At 43.9% G+C, this 23,532-nt stretch overlaps 1 protein-coding gene across 1 annotated transcript in view; it reads right to left on the reverse strand.

The window, feature by feature from the left end:
- Positions 1-3,132: 3,132 nt before the first annotated feature.
- Positions 3,133-23,532, reverse strand: part of LOC146193429 (venom allergen 5-like) — a 92,217-nt gene continuing 71,817 nt past the window's right edge. Inside the window, exons 5-7 of the mRNA XM_084600548.1 lie at positions 15,156-15,267; positions 8,784-8,877; positions 3,133-3,360 (exon numbers count right to left, since the gene is read on the reverse strand). Coding sequence (XP_084456674.1) covers positions 3,133-3,360; positions 8,784-8,877; positions 15,156-15,267 — 434 coding nt within the window. The remainder of the gene's footprint in view (positions 3,361-8,783; positions 8,878-15,155; positions 15,268-23,532) is intronic.

The raw sequence follows: 23,532 nt of genomic DNA on the forward strand, positions 1-23,532 counted from the left end.
GCGTTGGTCACTTCCCCACTTTTCTCACTGCCGTCCTTTCTAGGGCGTTTGCCTGAAGAAGCCTTCCTTTCTTCGTTTGCAAATATAGCAAAGTGCCTTTTCTGACGGTTATTCACACTGAACTTGGGATTGCGGGGCCTATCCACTGCTGGGTTGCTGAATTGTCGGCGCGAAGTATACTCCTCAATGAGTTCGGCAGCTTCAGTTACCGAATTAATGTCGCCTCGGTCCTGTAACCAATTTCTTTCTTTTTCTGGGATGCAGTTATAAAACTGCTCCAAAAGAATTCGCTCGACTACAGCGTCCCTATCACTGTAGGAATCTGTGCTCTTTAGCCACTCGCCCAAATTGACTCTTGAATTGTACAGGAATTCAGGGTAACTCTCGTCCCTGGACTTAGTAGCGTTCCGAAAACGTTGTCTGAACGCCTCGGCGCTAAGCCTATACTTTCTCAGAAGGCAAGCTTTGACCTTCTCGTAGTTGTCCGCGTCCTCCTTGCTTAGCCGCGCTACAACCTCTGCTGCCTCGCAGGGCAGAACCGTCAATAATCTCTGAGACCAAGTATCTCGCTGGAAGGACAGTTTTTCGCAGGTTCGCTCAAAGTTAGCCAGATACAGACCGATATCCCCTGATATCACATATGGCTGCATGTACTTTGACATCTTGAAATCTGCCTCCTTGTTGAGAAGAGGTACCGCTAGCTGGGGACAATTGCCCGACCTCTTGCTCAACTCTAGTTCTAATTTCCGGAGCTCAATTTCTAGCTGCAGCCTTTTTGCTTCTCTTTCAATTTCAATTTCACGCTCACGCCTCTTTTCCTCTTTTTTCCCGCTCTTTCGGCTGTCTGAGCTGTTCCTTTTTTTGACCGATGAGGTTCCATGCTTCACTGAGCTCCTCATCATCGGTTCCCAGATCAGTGATTGCCTTTATAATCAAGGGATTTCGTGCCAAATCACTTGTATCAATTCCCAATTCCTCACACAATTGCAACAGTTCCGGTTTCTGCAGCTTTTGTGGGTCCATGATCGCTCCGAGTGTCGGCTACTTTCAAAACAACAGTGCAAACTACCAAACCTAAAGGCGTTTCAACACTTTTTACCAGTCCTAAAATCTAACCCTGTTCTAGAACCTGGTTCACATCAGAAGAAAAGCCAAGCACTCACCCACACATGCGATCGATGTTCCGAGCTGCTCTCTTGTTGGCCGATTGCTGCTCCTGCTTGTTGCTTGGGATGCCACTTCGATCACAAGATGTTATGGCTTGTAGCTTCAGATCCACCTCCAATCACCAGATGTTGTAGCTTGTAGATTCAGATCCACCTCCAATCACCAGATGTTGTAGCTTGTAGATCCAGATCCCAACGCTGGTCACCAGTTGTCGTGACGCTGGGGCTAAGTCGACCCGGCCTTCACTTGGTAGCGTGCAGAGACTCGGGGTTGATGAAGGATTGAATCTTCGAAGTTGGTAAAATATATACAAGCAGGTTTAATGGCACTTCGAGAAAACTTATTTACATGATTATTTACATGAAAAAGAAGGGTACATCAGCAAAATGGCAAGCGTTAAGAGTTCATAGCGAGAAGCGTCTGGATGAGCTGTTTACCCAGGGCTCAGAGCGTCTTTTCGTGCTCTGCAATGTCCTTAAAACCCCCTATATCCAGCCCCTCTCTGAAGATGCTGACCAACCAGTTCCAGGGCACGCCCCTCAGATATCGGCATCCAATCGAACACATCACTGCACTGATGGTCTGATGCACTGACTGGTCCGGCATTGTTTCGTTGGGCGTGGTCACTTGTTGGCGGGAAGAGCTTGGGAACGGCGAGGAGGTACATTTCTATTCTTCAGCAAAGATTCGATATGCTGGTTCCGGTAAGTGGATTTCCTTCTCAGAAACCCAAGTGCACGTGCGCGCCGCATACTGCTCCCAGCATTGTCCTTTTCCAGCAATTGCAAATCTTCCTGCATTCCCGGAAATCCTCTAATGGCCGTAATCACCTTGCTCCTTTCTTGTCCTGTACGTCAGCGGACGTGTCATTCTGTCGTCTCCTTTGGACAGTAGGCATTCCTCACTGGACGATAGCGCTTCTCGATGGGAAGGGTGAACAATTGAACGAAAGCACTTCCGGCTATTTCCCGCAGGGGGCATTTCTTAGTATTTTTCTAGACGTTCCCTTGACAGGGCCAATTTGGCATTTGCAGGGTCTCCACAAAGCAAAACAGGCTTACACAAAAGTATTCATGGAAACAGGCTCACTTAGCGCCATTGTACCAACAGCACATGTCCACAGCACTTATCCATGCCCACAGGCGAACAATAGAGCGCGCAAGTGCGGATGATGCACGGTCATAACAGTCCCCTGAGCAGCGTCTGCTGGCGACAGACAGCGTAAATGTTGTAAAAGTGCAGCCGTACTCATTGCTTTAGTGACGCAATGGATTGACACTACTTACTTGCGCAATGAGCGTTTAAAACATCGGTTCGAATCCTGTAATTGTAATTTTTTATTTGTTCTTTATTAAAACGTTAAAATACCCTTAGTTCTTAATAGCCGTAAAAAAATCCGGGAGTAAACCCACGAGGTGTAACAAAGCCTTCAGTGAGTGTATGTTACCTTTAGGTTGCGCTCAGAGACACCTCTTTAAAACAATCGCTGTTTAACCCATTCAGAAGCAACCAGTAAGGAGAAAGAAGTTGCGGGGATCATACCGTTGAGGAAACGAAATTGCGCTGAGCAAATATACATGATTTAATTAATACCTCTAGAATTTCAGCTGCTTCCCCAGTGGGGTTATAGTTGAAGCACGGCAACATTGCCTGAGTTTATCACGCTAGTGTGCTGATGAAACAATTTGATTTCGTAAAGCGTTCATAACTAACATGTTTGCACACGAGGGAAACTAGTCAAGCAGTACTCCCCAGCGTTTACATTACAGCGATCAGGGACTCAACGAATATAGTGAAGATCCGCATGGTTGTTGTTCCACGCAGCTGATTGATGGCAAAGACAAATTTATGATATATATAACATGAGCAGGTTTATTGACTTACTGTAGTTGCTAATATCTGATATAAGATTAGACATTCATCAGAGCTCTGCGTAGGTCACGTGCGGCCCCGATCAGCCGGTGCTTAGTTATCATCAAAAGTCACAGCCATCCGCCGACTCAATCTCCTCTCATTTATCGCGCCAGGAGGGGGGCCCTCCTGGGCAGATCCTCCTTTCATCATACAGACAAGACCACCAACCATCACAGCGATCCCACCGCCCACGAGTAGCACGGCAGCTATTATCCAGAAAGAGCCGCCGCCGCCATCTTCCGCAGATTCGCCGATGCCGTCACTGTCCCCCGGTGTGTGCTGCAAAGCAGAGAAATATAGAGCGCGTTGTAAAAAGAAAAAAAAAACATGTAAACTGAGCAAGAATCAGCCTTTGTGTCTTGTTGACTGTATGCATAAATGACTGTATGACAAAAGAGACAAAGTAGCGTAAAAAACTCTCTTTTACCTTTGCTTGTTTTCTGAAGCTTCCCTATAAGTAATTTTTAAGCCATAAATTATGAGTTTTATTTCTTTATCAGTTAGACGGTTACATTCCATACTTTGCATCTTAATCACATAAGAGGGAACTCGAGGAGGGAAAGATTTTGGCAGCTTAGCATAGTTTTACAGACATGACATTCTCGTCGGCGAAGCAGTTGGTTCTGAAGGTGTGCAGGGCTCAATGCCCCTAGATAGCGTTAGTACCTACGGTATCATCCTAACGGAAGGTTAGTTAGTATTTGCGATCACTTTTACCTTGACCAGACTTGGTGCAGTACTGGGAAGCCTTTAAATTCCACTGGCATCAAAATGAAATAATCATGTAAAAAAATCAAATTAGCTTTCAGGTGTTGCAAAAACCCCCGAGCGCAGATGATGAGTGAGCCGAGGTAGACAGCATACCTTACCCAATAAGAATTTATAGGTTCGTGTATACAAAAAAGAGAGAAAGAACATGCTTTGGGGGGCTTCTTATATGTTTCAGTGACCGCTAGGTAGTGCCTAACATGCTCCTACTGGGCGATACAGAAAAATGACGTAATCTATACTGATTAAAGCAGACAGTTGGATTTACGAAACAGGAAATGTATCTTATGCTATGAGCTTTCAATGGAATGGTACTGAAGACTAGTACAGAGGTTCCAAGATTAATGTGCATAGCAATACAACCCAGTACACTTGAATGCAGAACAGCGTACCGGTAAATAAAATACGATTAACCCTAAATGTCAAAACTTTATCAATGGAAGCACATAGTACGAGTATCAGGGAAGCATTTGTGAACCGTATAAACTACAAAGGGAAAAAATAAGAGCAAATAATAATTGGATTGCACCTGGACAGCTTTGCCAAGAGCCCATAACCCTAGCGTAGCATACAAGCGTGGAAGAAGTTCATTGTATCTCATGAGCTTCACTCTGCGATATATCTTCATTGCACCATCTGTGATCAGCATTTTCTACACACAGATAAACATCGGGCAATCCTGACCTTATGCTTACCTAACCCGTTTCAGCGCGGCTCGTGAAGTTTCGTACTTTGCCAGGACAAGAACGCTCTTATTTATTCTATATGATAACAATTGGGGAACACAATCTCTCAATAATGGTGATCAGCTGCGTTTCTTCTCGCGAGACCTTCTTCGCGTACATGCACAACGGTACTCGCTTAGTTTCAAATCACTTCGTTTCAGCCGTTATTACGCAAAACTTATATAGGTCGTTCGGATGAAGCGCTGACGTCTTCGTCATAACCGAAATGCAGAAAAACAGTGTAGGAACACATACGCACGCAATTTCCTATACCAATTGTGATGCAGGCAAACGTTCCTCACCTTTCTCAAATGTGCAATACCATCTTCCTTTTCTTTGCATTGATCATCTATTCAAGTACGGAGGGTAGTTTGGGACAGAGATTTGTATCAAGGAGATATGAAATCGCGAGAAATGCATGTGTCCATAAATAAGTGAGGTACTGAAATACTGTTTCCCCAAAAACCAAGTGAAGCGAAGCCTCTTAAGTATTCGACGAATGAAAATGCGGTTTAGAGTGACTTAGCTTCTACTCTTAAGGCAGAGCTTGAGCATCTTCTTAAGATTGTCTCGCGTAAACGCCTTCGCCTAAAGCCGTACTTAGCTATACTGGGCAAAGGACCAGCGAATATGGATATAAATCTTCCGTTTATTCATACTACATGGTGAAACCTGCGTGACTCTTTGTTAGCGTGTCTGGCTTGGTATCCAAGTGTGCTGAGTCGAATTCGCATCTTATTTTCTATAAAAAGGCCTAAAATGGCCATTACTGACATGTGATCCTGTGGCGTCACAAATAACTGCCCGGCCATATCACTAGCCGAATACCGATTGCAAAACGTATGCCTACGACATTTAGTTCACAATGCCATTGTGCGCAGAATTCCACAATTAAGGAAGCCTGTAAGCCGCCCAGTTTAAAGCCCTCTGCACAACCTTTCAAACAGTTTCCATTCATCGTCAGAGACATAAGTCAAACTGAGTGTACAATGATAGTTTCGTTGTAAAGTAAAGGTCATATGGCCATAAATACGTAACTAATATACCACACAAAAAAACAACTGGGTGAAATGCTGAACTGACAGCAGTATTTAAAACATGTATTTATGGTCGCCACCTATCATTCTGAAAATGGCTAGAAACGCTATAGCGCAGTTTCACACACCTCTTCGGTTATGCAAAAATCAATCCGCGACAAGCCTACTGGGGTAAGTAGCATCATGCAGCATCGTGTTATGACATCTGCATCAGCTCGTCGGCTCTATATTTGAATTAGTTTTAAAAGGTCCGCAATTAGTGCTCGACCTGGCGATGTCCGAGATGTTTAAATTCTTTTCCAAACATATCTGAGAAGGATAGGAGACTCTATTGTATCTTCTTTTATCATGCCCTCTCGTACGCGCTTGTTAAACAGCGCGAGCTTCTCCTCGATGTCGTAAAATTCAGCGATGCCTCCGATGAGACGCTTTTTGAGTCACAGTTGCTTCAAATTTTTGGTGGGTTCACTATATTCACATGCCTGCTTTTCATGTTCTTTTTTGGGCGACATATATAATGTTCCGACTTTCGCGTGAATTTCTTAATGACATGATGTTCCTGCTTTGAACTGCGGTACGGAGAGGCTAATCGATCTGGCAGTTCGGCAGCCAAAAAATTCATCTCGTTTACAAGAAAATTGTGGCCGGTAAGGTAAACGCTCCTAGTTTATAGCTTCTGCGGTCTCCGCTCTCTTGTTTATGTTGCTAAAACGCTGCAATATAATCCGTAGAGCCCTGCCTTGGTAGTTCATTGCTTACCCTAGAAACGTTCGGGGTGACCCCTAACGGATTCCTTAGAGCTTTGTTATGGAGGCTCAACCGGCATGAAAACAGGCACTGATGTCATTCTGAATTTTTCTGAGTGATTAGGCCGACCTGGATTTTGGAGAAAAAGGATCCCCTCACTCAAAATATCCCAGCTGTAAAATAATATTGTTGCATGTACAAACAGCGAAAACTAAAAATGTAAAAAGTAAACCTCAGCGCTCCACCCACCAAATCCTTCGATTAACGAGCCGACCACGCTAACCACTACTCTACGCCGAGCCTAATGAATCATGGCAATATTCCTTCTTGTCTAGCGTAATTTTGTTATTTTTCACTCCGTGTATCTTCTCAAGTGTCATAATTCACCGATCGTATTTAAACACGCGAATTTATTTCCTGGGTATCCCGATGCGTCTCTAAAATAGTTCTTCTTTATAACACATTAGCTTTTGCAATCAGATCTCGGAATATTTTAAATAGCCAGTGCTGATTGTTTCGCAATCCTTTTGAAGCGCGTGACATTCACGTTACATATAGCGATATCTAGCGTCGTCATACGTTTCGTATTGTATGTTCGAGTATTACATGATGTCAGCGGAGCAGCAGCGCCATTAGTGCAATTCCGACTAAGCGATTTGCATTCGTTAGCACTCAAGGAAGCGTTATCTGATATTTACTTATAAATGAATACCACTGTGGTTAACGATATCGTTCTCAAATGTACGAGTATAGATACGAGTATAAATTTTCTGCTCTTGTTTTCATTTCCGCATTGCAGAGGAGCTGCACTAGTTGTTGGTGGTGGCTAAACATACTGACGCTGGGACGTCGCGCAACAATAGATATGGTGAGCTGAAGCCGTAAATGGGTACATTACGATGGCATTATACCTTCAATGTATTTATAAAAATAAATCAGCGTATCCCATGCATACACAATATTTGTAATGCATAAAGTGTATGTTTTTATCCTTTTTTATGAGGTGGAATTTTTTTTGCCAACACATTACGGTCAGGACAGGCGCTAGCTCGCAACTCATTATTCAGAAATAATGCCCGTACAAAGATACATTTCCGAAAGCATTCGATCATCATATCGCATCTCGTCATATCATAGCTGTTCATCTTACAAACAGCTGCTAGTTATCGCCAGTCCTGTTTATTATATGTTGCGATTATATGTTGCGATGAACTAATTAGCCCAAAAACAAAAAGTTTTTTTAAGTCGATATTTATGGCCTCAGGGCATAAGTAGGTTATGAGATGAAGGATGAATAAATGATTAAATGAATGGAAAAAGGTTGGCTGATTTTATGAAGTCCAGAAGTGAAACAGTTTCTAAACAAGTTTTGATATCCTTATTAGCTTACAGGTATTCATAGGCGTGACCTAGGTTGGGCTTCATTGGTTGGTCCGATTTCAGTTCGGAAATGGGGATACTTGGTCTAGTATGAGCCCCATAACATGATGGTCGTCCAAATTCAGTTCCGAACAGGACATGTTCTATTCAGTTTATCAGCTCCATTTTAGACCGCCCCGTTCGGTGTGATGTAGACTTCAGACTGGTACTTCCGGTGTGAAACCCATATCGTTCATAGTTAGTGCAGTTTGACTAGTGCACCCGACTTGGTCTGTTATGAATGAGCTGCACACCGAACTGGTCCTTCTCGCTCCAGCCACATGTGCCGGTCCGCAATACCTGTCCCGAATTCATAAAGACCAGCCAATCCAGATTGAGATGTATACCGGACCATTTTGGTCCGATAAGAACCGGTTTAGCACAATGCGGGATTTTTGAGCAGGGTAGAGCAATCGACTAGTGAACCACGAGGAATGGATTCGACGACGTCAAAACGGTTATAATCTGACTGGGGCGAAACGCATAACGGCTGCTGTATTGAGCGATGTTATTGCACATTATAGAAATCTAATGACCACGATCCTCCGCAGCCTTCCACTACGGAAATCCGCAGCGTAATCTGCTTTTAGATTTTGAAGCCCATAAATCAACTGTTTCAGAAAACGTGGCGCAATATGATCTTCAGAAGTGAAACGATTAGGCACTGACGAGATCTCCATATCAGCGCAGCCATCCAGGTAAAATATAGCAACATGTTTGGTTCATTTCAGGATCTTATTTTGTGTCAATAAAGAGTATGCATCTCTCATGCGTGTGCGCATCATATCCGAGTAAATTCATATATCAATTTCCTATATTGGCTACTTTTGTCTTTTTGTCTTTAAGGGGGGAACTCACAATGATGCGTAAATAGTTGCTTGCAAAACATGCATTTCGGTGCGTTGTATTCTTAACATTAAACCCATTTCAAAGCGCATCAGAAGTCCCTGCGGCAATTGCAACAAACTGCGAATGCTTTTGAAGTCCTGACGCGAAATTAGCTTACGCACAAACCAGTAGCTTCATCGCAGCTTGTTCCTGGCGGACATTCACTGCAGGCCTTGCCAATCTTGTACATAGACGTTTGTAAGATGTTTCCGCTAAAAGAGACACAAAGGAATAGACATTTATATAAACTGCTTATTGATCTAAACACAACAACTACTTTAAGACCAAAATTGGCACATTTAATGTACCACTGGACGGAACTATGTCTCACACAATCTTAACGGCCCCATATGTGCTCTGAAAAATGATAGCACGAACGACGACATTGATAATGAGCAGTAACGATGTGGTCACTCATTGATTGTGTTAACTTTTATACACTGAATTTTTCTTATTATCGATGAATTACCTTGGGCAGCAACATAGGTTTTGTGCTCTACAGCAGCCCCTATTTCTCAGGTATGTGCGATTCAGCAACCGCTGCTCGTCAGTGCCAGTGGGGAAGAAAGCCTGTCCAGATCTTGGGCCAATGCCAGGAGGGGGAAGTTTAGGACTCTCCTATGAGGTATGCCCAGAGTGGCAGTAGAGCGCTAACAATATCCTGAGATGTCCAGATGAAAAAAGTAAGTATATTTCTCATCATCCGCATGCATTTCTCGAGTTTATTGACATGAAAATTTCCAGAGCAGGAGGTACAATGCGACATCCTTCTACACTTCTCAACAATGTAAGCGTATGCTACGGGGACCTTTATAATATCACCTATTTTTCGACGGCCTTCCCCTGGTGCACGATTATTGACGTCTCAGGTTACAACATGATGCGGTCAAGTACATCTCTTGCTTGGGCTGATGATGAAAGGTTATAGTGGGAAGGACGAGGAAAAAGGAGGCACAGAAACGGCAAGACCAGGGGCATTTCGGACTGGCATGTAAAGACACGAACAGTTTACAGAAAACCTGGCTGGGTCAGTGCTGAAGCTTTGATAAACACGAAATGTAGAACATGTTTAAGTAGAACTGTTGTTTTGTGTAGTTGGTAGATGATTCACAGAAAATAGGTCGTCTCTACTTGCCAACACCATGTCGCTCTGGTCCTGTAGTTTTTGCTTCGGTTGGCCTCGTCCGTAACACTTTATTATTTGCCAATCGCGTAATAAAAACCACAGAAACGAGTAAGACCTTGTATGATCTTGTGAGACTGAATGTTAACCTACCCAACTCAGAAGCTTAAGAATAACATGATGAGTTGGGGTCCTGTGGAAAAAATGTCATTATTCTCTTAAGCGGTTTAGGAGGGACGAGGTGCGGTATTGTGAAAACAAAATCAGTATCACCACTCAGCACTTATGGCGAAGTCAAGTTGGCGCCTCGTTAAATGCTCAAGGTCATTGGCGAACACCTGGAAAAATTGGGAGTTGCAGCCAGGAGAGTACAATTTCCCCTCTAAACTGCGCTCACAAAACTGGATCAAGGTGGCATCACGATAGCAGCAAGAAATGCATGTACACAAGTATTACAGAACTTCAATTTCCTTGAACTCCTCCGCTTGCGGGCTCAGTCAGTCCAATAAAGTGTTGATTTCAGTACTACAATTGCCTGTTCATTGGCCGTTTACGATATTGTCACCAACTTTTAAAAATATGTAACAGTATTACTTCTCCTTCAATATTTCTTATGGGATGGTGGATGCACATTTGTTTTGTTTTCACACGATGTCGAAAATGTTTTTCGGAAAGGGGGGTAACCTCTACTTAACATCAGATGACAAAGGACCTAATGCCAGAAGAATGTACAGATAAAGCAGGGAAAAAGTTGTTTCACCTTCCTAATGATGAAGCCCTCCATTGAAATGCATCATTTCGCCCTCACCCACAAGCAGCATAAATATCATAAATCCTGCAGGGAAGAGTTCTGCGACAGGTTGTATTTAGGCAGGCTTCTTTTTCACAATGCAGGTTTTTATTTCGCAAGCAAATAACTCCCAACGGCTTGATTCTTTTTGTATAGCAGTATATTTCTTTCTTTTATACAACATGCGTTCATGAAAATCAAAAGAAGGAAGGATAATTATTTCATCCTCATAAACATCAGTTTATAACTTCAGAAATGTCTTCAAGGAATGATATTCAGTATATGCCCTCATTTTGTTCACATTAATAGAAAAAAGCTTTCTCTGAGATATACGTAATTATCTTATTTTGCTGCGTATTCCTAAATTATGTGGAATAATGGTGGCCACATCGATATGCATTCTCAGTATTATCAGTGGATAACATATAAAAACTTTCTTTGAGTGCTATTCATGTTCTCAACCTGCAAAGAATACAGAGTAAAACGTAATTGAATATTTTATTTATCCTATATTCTTTCATGTTGAGAGATAACGCGGGCAGTATTGCTATGGTCACATACATGTTTCGTTTATTCATTTTTTGTTTTTACACTGATGTCGTTTTATTGACGTTCTAAGTGCATGTGGTATAACACGAGATATTAGCGATAAGCAGATAAGTGCAAGCATACCCCTTCCGATTTATAATTATTATGAATAACGTGTACTGCTCTGATTGAGTGAATCCGCGGGGAAATAAATATCTACAGCTTGGTTTAACTGCATAAAAATAAGTTCCGATCATCTGCGGTAAACAGAGTTGTGCTTACATTATTTACTTTTTATTTTCTTTCATTATTTTTACGAGGTAATTTATACTTTTGATCAAGTAGTAGTTTCTAAAATTACTTCCCTATAATCTGACTACGTTGAGTCATCAATGTCTTGTTTTCTGCCATTTCACTTGCTCTGAACCGTTTAAAATGAAAGGTATTTGCAATTACTTGGGGATTCCTAATAATTCTCTTCTGCAATGTCTTCAGATAGATATTTCATGGGTGTTGTTTTGCGCCGCTTCTCAATCAAGAAGCTGTGAGCACTTAAATGATAATTAGCCTTGCAATAGTAGATTTGGACCGAAATAGAACACAAATGTAATGCAGTTTTTTTAATTATTTTTAAACAATGTCGGAGGCAATTAGCTTGTTCTGTAAAGCTTGGAGCCTGTTTTGAAATATTTTCTTCCAATATAGGAGAAAATGTTAATAACAATATATAGAGTTCCAATTCAATTGTGAGTTTCGTTACTATAAAGATGTATAGAAATGCTTTTAGGATCTTTGAAGAATGAATACTTGCACACAGCCGCACATAAATAGTTTCCTAAATTATTGTCATCCTTTTATATCCAATATAAAAAGTTCTATAAGTAAGATATGTAAAACATATCTTAAGTAAAATATGTAAAATATACTCTTAAGTAAGATATGTAAAACATACTCTTAAGTAAGATATGTAAAACATTTCTTGCTTATTCCTAAGATTTCGTCCGGTATATTACGATTTTTGAATTCATCATCATCATCATCATCATCAGCCTGATTATACCCACTGCAGGGCGAAGGCCTCTCCCATATTTCTCCACTAAACCCGGTTCTGTGCTAGCTGCATCCACTTGACCCCTGCGAACTTCTTAATCTCATCCGCCCACCTAACTTTCTGCCGCCCTCTGCTACGCATTCCTTCCCTTGGAATCCAGTTTGTTACCCTCAGCGACCATCGGTTATCCTTCGCACTACATGTCCTGCCCATGTCAATTTCTTCTTCTTAATTTCTACTAGAATGTCGGTAACTTGAGTTATTTCTCTGACCCACTCTGCACGCTTTCTATGTCTTAATGTTGCCCCTACCATTTTTCGTTCCATAGCCCTCTGGGTTGTCCTCAACTTAAGTCGAACTCTCTTGGTTAGCCTCCAGGTTTCAGCCCCATAGGTGAGCACAGGCAAGATGCAACTGTTGTATATTTTCCTCTTGAGCGATACCGGTAAGCTGCTAGTCATAATCTGCGAGTGCTTGCCAAATGCGCTCCATCCCAATCTTATTATTCTTGTTATTTCCTTTTCATGGTCCTGATCTGCGGTTACTACCCGTCCTGAGTAGACATATTCGCCTACTACTTCCAGTATTTCGCTACCTAATGTAAACTGCTGTTCCTTCCCGAGGCTGTTGAACATTACCTTAGTCTTCTGCATATTGATTTTCAAGCCTACCTTTCTACTTTTTCTGTCAACGTCATCAATAATTATTTGCAGTTCATCCCCTGAGTTGCTTAGCAAGGCAATGTCATCAGCAAATCGCAGATTACTGAGGTATTCTCCATCTACCCTTATCCCTAACTGCAACCATTCCAAGTCTCTGAATACTTCCTCTAAACAAGCTGTGAATAGTACTGGGGAGATTGTGTCTCCTTGCCAAACACCTTTCTTTATGGGAACTTTGTTACTTCCTTTTGCAGAACTATGGTGGCTGTGCAGCCACTATGTATATCTTCCAGCACTTTCACGTACGGCTCGTCTACCCCCTGATTTCGCAATGCCTGCATCACCGCCGAGGTTTCAACTGAGTCAAATGCTTTTTCGTAATCAATGAATGCTATGTATAAGGACTGGTTATATTCCGAGCCTTTTTCTATCACCTGATTGATGGTATGGATATGATCGATAGTAGAGTACCGTTTCCGAAACCCTGCTTGATCCTTTGCTTGATTGCAGTCTAAGGTTGTCCTGATTCTATTAGCGATTACCTTAGTAAATACCTTATACGTAACAGACAGTAAGCTGATTGGTCTGTAATTTTTAAGGTCCTTGGAGTCCCCTTTCTTGTGAATGAGGATAATGTTTGCAGTCTTCCATGGTTCTGGTACCGTCGATGACACCAGGCACTGCGTATACAGGGTGGCCAGTTTTTCTAGCACGATATCCCCTCCGTCCTTCAGCAAATCTGTAGTTATCTGATCCTCTTCAGCTGATTTCCCCCTTTTCATAGTTTCTAGTGCTTTCTTGACCTCGTTCTTCGTCACTGGTGGAACGTCTGACTGTTTTTCCCTACCGCCAATCTCATTACGGTCCTGACTACTTTGGCTACTGTAGAGATCTGTATAGAATTCCTCGGCTACTTTGACTATCTTTTCCATATTAGTGATGACGTTGCCCGCCTTGTCCCTTATCGCATACATCTGGTTTTTGCCTATGCCCAATTTCTTCTTTACCTCTTTAAGGCTTCCCCTGTTCTTTACAGCATGGTCAATTTTCTCCATGTTATACTTCCTTATATCGGCCGCCTTGCGCTTATTGATTAGCTTTCATATCTCGGCCAATTCGATCTGGTCTGTATGATTGGAAGCTTTCATACTCTGGCGATTCTTAATCAAATCTTTCGTCTCCTTAGACAGCTTACCGATATCCTCTCTAACTATCCTACCGCCTACTTCTACCGCGCACTCTGTAATGATACCTCTGAAATTGTTGTTCCTTGCCTCTAGGGTAATGTCGCCATCCTCAGTTAGAGCTGAATACCTATTCTGTAGCGAGATCCTGAACTCTTCTGCCCTCCCCCTCACCGCTAATTCGTTGATGGGTTTCTTTCTTACTAATCTGTTGCATTCCTTCTTCAGATTTTGGCTAATTCGGGATCTCACCATGCTGTGGTCACTACATCGCACTTTCCCGATTACCTCTACATCTTGCATAATGGCGGGGGTTGAACACATTATGAAGTCGATTTCATTTTTAGTCTCTCCGTTAGGACTTTTCCATGTCCATTTCCGGTTCTTCCGTTTGCTGAAGAAGGTATTCATGATTTGTAAGTTATTGCGCTCTGCAAACTCAACTAGTAACACCCCCCTGCTATTCCTAAAACCAATGCCATATTCACCTACTGCCTTGTCTCCTGCCTGTTTTTTCCGTACCTTGGCATTAAAGTCGCCCATTAGTACAGTATACTGCGTCTTTACTTTTCGCATTGCCGATTCATCTTCATAGAAGCTTTCGAATGCCTGGTCGTCATAACTACATGTAGGTGCATAGGCCTGTACAACCTCCAGTTTATACCGCTGATTAAGCCTAACTACGATGCCTGCAACCCTCTCATTAATACTATAGAATTCATCTATATTACCCGCTATATACTTATTGACAAGGAAACCTACTCCTAGTTGTCGCCATTTCCGGTAAACCTCGATAACAAAGTACATGCCCATCCTTCAGTACAGTATATGCCTCATTCGGCCTCCTAACCTCACTAAACCCTATTTTGTATTCAGCAGTCTTTTTTGTGTGTTAAACGTGGATGCCTTTCTGGGCTGCGAGAACACTCTGCTTGACGGCTGTCCTAATATCGTTCGTCTACAAGAATCAGCTAATCGTCTGCAGCGGCCAACATTGTTGTGAAGGTAGAGCGTCCCCTTATGCATGCGCACTAGACTCGACCTTGAAATATACTTCTGGGGTCTATTCATATAGAGAGAGCAGCATTCAATAATCATAGCTGAATCAACGAAAAATCAGCAACCTGATTTTATTGCATGAAGACAACATACCCAGGTGCGTAGTTGCATGTGAAGAGCTTCTTAAACGGAAACTGTGGCTGATTGTCCGCGCGGAGCTTGTAATGCGTGTAACCGCATCCCACGTACCGCGTTTCAGCCCAGGCTAAGTGCAGTGTAAAATGAGAATAGGAATGTTTTCAGCTTCATTCAGTAAAATTCAGTAAAGTTGGACAAAGCAACGTATCTGCTTTATCGTGCAAGAAACTCGCTGCTGATAGTTTCGTGAGGAAAATCTTAAACGCGGCTTTAACAGCAAGCAATGTTTTCACTCAGAATACGCAGGAAGAATTTCATCCATTCTTTGAATTGAAAATCAAGCTCTCTCACTCAAAACAGAACACAAAACGTAAAATTATTTTTCAGTTAAGTCGTTCAGTCGTGTCCCTATGGACCATGTCACGCCACGCTTTCCGATCTCACTATCTTCCTAAAATCACATAACTTCATCTGCAGTGCCTCGAGGATGCCATCTAACCATCGTGTTCGCTGCCTACCCCTTCTCCGGCGACCTTCAATCTTTCTCAACATCAAATCTTTCTCCAGCGACTCCTCTCTTCTCATCAGATGACCAAAGTAGCTGAGCTTTAACTTTAGAATTTGACCCTCCAATGAGCAGTCAGGGTTTATGGTCAACAATATCGACTGATTTGATCTTGTGGCAGTCCAAGGAACTCTCAAGAGTCTTCGCCAGCACCACAATTCAAACGCGTCAATTCTTCGGCGGTCAGCCTTTTTCAGTCCAACTCTCGCATCCACACATCACAACTGGAAAGACCATAGCACGAGTGTCACCCGTTAATAATTATGGAGGTATTATTAACGATGCTCCCTTAATGGTGCGCGCACTCCCAGACACCCTTAGGGTGAGTGGGGGTAGCTGTTCCGGTTGCAAAGGAGGTGCCCTCGACCTGCGTGGTAAGCTCAGCCGGAATTCAACTACCTTGTAGTGACAGAGGGGGGGGGGGGGTGGTCGTTTGGTGCCTAGCTGTCGCCGGTTCAAGCCAGAGTAAGGATCGGAGTCAGAAGTAACAAACAAAACGCAATTTATGCACAGCAAGAGACGATACAAAGGAATACACAAGATCACTTGAAATGTACAGACGAGAGGTTCACAGAATACAAACGCTAAGCATGCAACTACAGTATGATTCAATAACACAGAGGCTTTACAACAGATCAAACACGAGAGAGTTACATAAACAAACACCAAATTGTTCACCGGGCACTGTTGCAGTCCGACGCCTCAAGAGTCACGATGTGGCCCCCATACGAGACGAGCGCCTCTCCCTTGCAGGTCCGTGGGCTTGCCAGCAGCGGGTGATCTCCGGGAGTCCAGCCGAAGCACTAGCGAACACGTCGCAAACACTAACTGTCTGACTGACTGACTGACTGAATGCACAAGCGGCGCGGTCTCTTTAAATAGGGCGCGCCGCGTCTGTCTGTTATCACGCGCCAAAGCTAGCGCGCACACACACTTAGCTTCGCTGGTTAGAGCGCTCTCTCTTCCTCCCGTCGAGCCGCGCGTCGTCCTTGGCTAGGTCCCATAGAATATCCTGGAATTTTCTGGCGGATTCCAGATCGATGAACCACCGTCCTCCCCGGGCAATGGGAAAGAGGGTGACGGCAACGCGTACAAAGCTACGCGCTCTCCCGCGCGGGGAAGGACGCTTTTCTCTCCATGCTTTTGCACGCGAATCCGCGCGGGCCTCGCGCCGTACCGGCTTGAAGAAAATGTGCGCCGATTTCGTGACAACGAGTTATACGGATCTTGGTTGGCAGACTAATGTCTCTGCTCTTTACTAGGCGGTCAAGGCTAACCATTGCTCTGTTTCCCACAAGCAGGCGTCTCCTAACTTCATGGCTGCAGTCTCCTTCCGAGGTAATCTTGGAGCCCAAGAAGAGAAAATCTGTCACAGCTTCCACTTCTTGTCCATTGATGCTCCAGGACTTGATAGGGCAAGACGCCATGATCTTTGTCTTTTTAATGTTCAGTTTAAGCCCAAACTTCTCACTCTCTTCTTGTACGTGCATCAGAAGTCTCTTGAGTTCCACATCACCTTCTGCCATTAAAGTGGTATCATCCGCATATCTAAGGTTGTTGGTAAGTTTTCCAGCAATCTTCAATCCAGCATAAGACTCGTCCAGACCGGCCTTCCTCATGATGCACTCGGCATATAGGTTAAATAAGCAGGGCGACAGTATGCAGCCTTGCCTCACTCCTTTCTCAATCGGAAACCAATCAGTAAGACCATGCCCAGTTCTGACTGTGGCCTCTTGTCCTTCATACAGGTTCCTGAGGAGACAGATCAGGTGAATACGAACTCCCATCTCTTGGAGAGCTTGCCACAATCTGTTGTGATCTACGCAGTCAAACGCTTTCGCATAATCAATAAAGCAGAAGTAGATGGGTTTCTGGAACTCTATTACTTTTTCCATGATCCAGCGAAGGTTGGTAATTTGGTCTCTAGTTCCTCTGCCCTTGCGAAACCGAGCTTGCACGTCCTGAAGCTCCCGATCCACATACTGCTGCAGCCTACCTTGGAGGATTTTCAACATCACCTTGCTAATGCGAAATAAGCACGATCGTGCGGTAGTTGGAACAATCTTTGGCACTGCCTTTCTTTGGAATGGGGATGTAAACTGACCTCCTCCAATCCTGTGGCCACTGCATGGTTGTCCAAATCGTCTGACATAATGTATGCAGAATGTTAACAGCGTCGTAATTAAGGTTTTGAAGCAATTCAGCTGGAATGCCTTCGATTCCGTTAGCTTTGTTCTTAGCAAGGCTGGCTAAGGCCCATTCAACTTCACTCTTCAGGATGCCCGGCTCGAGGTCAGTAATCACAACCGTCCTATGTTGGGTTTGCACATTCGAGTCCTCCTTGTACAGTTCTTCATTCCTGCCACCTCTTCTTTATCTCTGAGGCTTCAGTTTGTCCTTTATCACGCCCAGCTTAGCACAGAAGCTTCCTTTGCTATCTTTGAGTGTCTTATACAGAGCTCTTGTGTTCCTTAATTGGATGTTGTCCTCAACTGCTTGGCACTGTATGTTCAGGGAGGCATTGTTATCTCTCCTTGCTATTTTCTGAAAATCCGCATTGAGAACCTTGTATCTTTCTCTTTCCCCATAACTTTTGCCATCCTCCTTTCCTCAGCTATTTGCAAAGCCTCTTCGGATAACCAGTTTGCTTTCTTGCATTTCTTTTGCTTTGGAACTACCTTAGTAGCAACTTCTTGTATTATATAACGAACATCAGTCCACATCTCTTCGGGGCTTCTGTCTTATAGATCTAATTCTTGAAATCAATTCTTCACTTCCACAGCATATTCTAATGAAAATTGATCCAGATCATACCTGAAAGGCCTTGATGAAGTTGATGATCGGTGCCACAATCGGCCCCAGACCTTGTTTTTACTGCTTGTATAGCGCTTCTCCATCTCTGCCGGCAAAGAATATAATCGATCTGATTCCTGTACAGACCGTCCGGCGAAGTCCATGTGTACAGGCGCCTCTTGTGCTGTTGAAAATGAGTATTCGCTATGGTCAGGTTGTTTTCTTGACAAAACTCTACTGCCTCTGCCCAGCTTCATTTGGCTCACCAAGACCGAACTTGTCTGTAATTCCGGATATTTCTTCACTCCCTACCTTAGCATTCCAGTCTTCTATGAGAACAACGACGTCTGATGATGGTGTGCGGTCTAAAAGGCATTGTAGATCCGCATAAAATCTCTCAACGTCAGCTTCTTCAGCAGTAGTGGTCGGTGCATAGACTTGGATAACTGTTAGGTTGAAAGGGGGACCTTGGATCCGAAGTGAAATCATTGGGTCGTTTTTGGGGTTGTACCCTAGCACTGCTTTGCCTATTTTTCAGTTTACTATCAGAGCGACCCCATTCCTTCTCTTGGATTCGTGCCCACAATAAAAGACATAATGGTCGCCGGAGTTAAATTCTCCTATTCCGGTCCACTCGAGCTCGCTTATACCCAAGATATCAATGTTGAATCTGTCCATTTCTCGCTTGACGACATCCAGTTTACCTTGCGTCATAGATCTTACATTCCATGTTGCTATGTGATATATCTCCTTGCAACATCGGACTTTCCGGTCGCTTCCCGACACATCCACAACTGAGCGTCCATTTGGCTTTAGCCCAGCCGCTTCATTCGTCCTGGAGCAACTAGGAATCGCCCTTTGTTCATCCCCGGCAACATGTGGGACGCCTTCCAACCTGGGGGGCTCATATTCCGGCGCCATATCATTAATGGTATTGTGACTGGCCATAGGGTTTTCTTGGCAGGAAATACTGGAGTGGGTTGCCATTACCTTCTCCAGTGAATCACATTTTGTCAGAACTCTCTGCCGTGACCTGTCTATCTTGGGTGGCCCTACACAGCAGAGCTCACGACTTCATCGAGTTTCGCAAGCCCCTCCGCCACGACAAGGCAGTGATCCATGAAGGGGGAATTATTTTTACAACAGACATTTCCGAGGGCTTGATAGATTACTACTATTCTTCGATGGAACGTTAGTGGAGTTGTGAAAATTGTTAGAGATGGTTTTAAAATCTTTTTTCTCTAGCGTAATGGCTGTGTTTCCTGTACTCGACATTTCTTTTTATTGTGTTTTGTATTTGTTTGCTTCCTTCGCTTGTGCTACGAGGATTTCGGATAAGGCAATAAGAGAAAAATGCGCCGGACTTCAAGCGCAGGCAAACGGGCAACGATGCTCCTACGTCATATCTTTTTTCTTTAATTTTGACTTCTGCGAACTATCAATTAACCAATCAAGCATGGATTAATTTTTTCCAGAAAGCAAGCTGGTTGGTATCCTGGACTAAAAGCTTCTCAAGAAGTTTGACTGAGGCCCGAGACCATTACATGGCAGTAGTACATAAAACGAAGCCACAGCAACAGAATATAGAACCAACAATCAATAAAAAGTGGGTTGATGACATTTTCAAACCGCAATTTACATTAAGATTAGAAAAATAATAAATATATAGAACAATCTAGTAATTACATCCTAAATCAGTAAACACGAACAGATCATAATATGACATTCACATTGGGCATGACATTAAACATTTCAGTATTTAATTCCTAAATGTCAGTTGTTACAACTTAAAACAGTAAACAAAAAATAGGCCAACATAATCTTCAGTGGTCTAAACATAAAAACCTGAACTGTTTTCAATTCAGGACTAGCATGATTATGGATCTGTTTAGTGAATAGGAAGGTTGTATGCCAAACATTGGAGCTTGTAAATTTTATGGAATCTTGGAGTTACCCATATATCCGAATTTCTAGTGGATATATTAGTGTTTCGACGCTCTAAACCTTCTGTTTTTGACGAAATGTAGTATCATTCAGATACCACAATTCATAAATCGATTATACAGGTACCGTGTTTGCCAAAACTAACCGAGCTGTCTCGCCGGCCGGCGGAGCAGGCACGGGGCCGAGCTTTGGAGACCCCATCTCTGTCGCTAGCTGCTGCACGGGCCGCGAGTGTAAGCTGGCTGACGTAAGCATGCTCCATCGCTCTCCTTCTTAGAATGATAAAAAGTAAGCGAGTATCATATGCGGCGTATGATTTAGTGCTTTTGGAGAGATGTGCTCTACATAGGCACCACTCTCTCAACGCTCCTTTTTAGCTCGCGCTGTGAAGAAGCGCTCTTCGTTACAATGCCTTCGCGTTGCTAATTTGGGTTCTCGCAAAAGTAAGAAAGGAAATGTACTTCAAATTTTCGATGCATTTTTTCCTGCGTTTCTTTGTCTATTGTGCCGACCTCATTTGTCGTGACGCTTTCTTAATCTGCAAGAGAGAAAAATAAGATTTCCAGCTGTTTCAAGTGGCCCTCTCGTGCTAACTCATAATGCGCTATTTGGTAACGCACAAAAAGGGCGTAATGTTCTTCGCGTGGGTAATTGTGTTCATGCGTTAACCTCCGGTCGGTCTCTTTTTGTTTGCGAGCTCCATAAAAACGTTATTCTCACACCTCAAACACAGGTCGCCCATTTTCTGAATAAGTGCCGCGTTTTTAATTGTTTTTTGCGGGAACAGAATGTTACCGACATAACAGAAATATGTTCTGGAAATGAAGAGAAAATCTTACACGCGGTTTTGAACTGCGAGCTATTTTTGTCTTTTTTCTATTTTTGTATAGTACCCGCAGGCAGAGTGGTGCCATCAGCAACTCAATAAATAAGATTCTGTAATAAAGCCTTCAAGTTCAACGCAAAATCAAGCGCGCAGACCTTTACTCCCGCCTTTGCTAAACCCCTGGCTGCAACAAGATGAAGCTTCAGATGGAGTTTCACAGCAAGAAGAAAAAAAAAGCCTCGTAGGCACCCTTCGTAATAGCAAGGTGGCCTTAGGGGATAATATGCTAGGAGTCATTTACATCACGCGTTCGCTATTCCCAAATTTTTTTTAGGCCATTGCAATCTGTGCACGAAAATGTTCTAGCATTCATTTTGGTGTTACAACTGCGAAACCTGTTACGCACTTCAGTGCGTTAGCCAGCTGCAGCAAATGCGGGATTTGCAGAATCTTCAAATTACATCGTATTTGAAAAAGTGAACATTATACTCGCGTTTTTTCTCTCTAGCTCAACGAAGTGTCGCCATCGAAAAGTAGAAACCGAGGGAAAAACCGGACCGAGGTTTCAAAATCAGTACCCTATCTGAATGTACTAATATTTGAAACGAGAGAAAAGGAACTAGCTTCTAAATCGTTTTGTCTGCGGGAGCTGTGTACTGGGATTCAACGCTCAAGGTAATCCGACGAAGAGCGCAGCTTCATGGCGCCAGTCAAAAATGAGCGTTGAGCAGAGTTTTGCTGAAGCACAGCGCTCGAAAAGCACGAAATTGGACGCCGCACACGCTATTCGCTTACATTTTATCCTCCCAAGAACAAGCGAAGGAGCAGCCTTACGTCAACAAGCTTACACTCGGAGCCGGGGAGCAACGGCCGCCGAGAGCAAACGACACGCCGCCGCTCGGCCCTTCGCCTGCTCCTCCGACCGGCTGGGCTGCTCGGTTACTTTTTGCAAAGACGGTAAATGTTTTGGCACATCCTGTTGTAAGGCCGCATTGAAAAGCGACTCGCGCGTGGAGTCAAGCTGGCGGTCGAACCCCCCACGCGCCGAGGCCAAGGAGCGAGCGCTGTTGTTTTTTTTTCTCCTTTTCTCCCCTTTTCTCTGGCGCGGGCTCGCGGGGCGCGCGGAACGCCTGGTTTGTTTCGTCCTTTCGCCCCGAGGCGTCGCCAAGAAACGAACGACAGACGCATCCAATTATCAGCCGGGAACAACAGTGGCACTCTTCTGCGAACCACTTTACGGCCTGTTCGTCCAGCGATCGCCCGCCGTGGCGCCAAGCATGGGTGCAGGGAGACGCCGTTAATGAAGCTTTTTGCACTGCCACAAGCGCTCACTAAATGTTCTGCAGAAGGCGACAATAGGCGCGACCCTCGGCCCTCCCAAGTAGGCAATCAGCCCAGCGATCTCCCGCTGTGTCGCGAAACATCGGGGCAGAGAGACCCCGATAATGAAGCCGTTTTGCCCTGCCTCAAGCGCTCACTAAACGCCCTGTAGAAGGCGGCAATAGGCGCGGCACTTAGCACCCACGCAGCGACTCATCGGGTGCGAGCTACGGCGACTGTACACTGCTCTGGGACAGTGCCGCCCCCCGCCCTTTTTCCTAAAACGGGACGGCTGGATGGCCTAGTCTTCAGAGCCTCCGCGGCGTTTCTTTCAAAAAGGCGCCAGCTGCAAGGTCGCGTCGCAAACACGCTGAGGAGGGGAGGCAAAGACAGGCGCCGTGTGAGAGGGTTTGGGGACCAGTGAGTGGAAAGAGTGTGTGCTTTGAATGTTGTATTTTTATTTGAAGTGATTAAGGACCTGGGTCCGAGATTATTCCCAACCCACTGGGGTTGTGGCATGTATTTAAATAATTTGATTGGCTGCTTCATTTTCGGGGCGGATCACCTAAGGTGACCGCCCTTGGGTCTTTGTTCATGTCTGGTATCAAAAAGCGGTCCTCGGACCATGTTCGACAGACAAGATTGAGGCTCCGTGCTTAGCACGTATTTACACCCCCTAGGCTTTAACCGAAACGCTCGGTAGGAAAGTAAGGGCCTGTAAAGTGACTTCTCTGTGTGAGAGTCTTCCTTTTCTTTTAAGTTACAGTTGTGTGTGTGACTTGTTGCTGTAACTTTGCCTATGTATACTATTTTGCTTCTGTAAATGTATATCTCCTCCTGACCATCATCAGATCATCGTCTTCTGCTTCTGTACCTGCCGAAGACAGTATAAACATAACTCGGGGCGGATCATAATAAGGTGACCGCCCTTGGGTCTTTGTTGA

Source organism: Amblyomma maculatum, chromosome 4 (genome assembly GCF_055883805.1).
Source record: "Amblyomma maculatum isolate TAMU_Amacu chromosome 4, ASM5588380v1, whole genome shotgun sequence".
Taxonomy (NCBI): Eukaryota; Metazoa; Arthropoda; class Arachnida; order Ixodida; family Ixodidae; genus Amblyomma; species Amblyomma maculatum.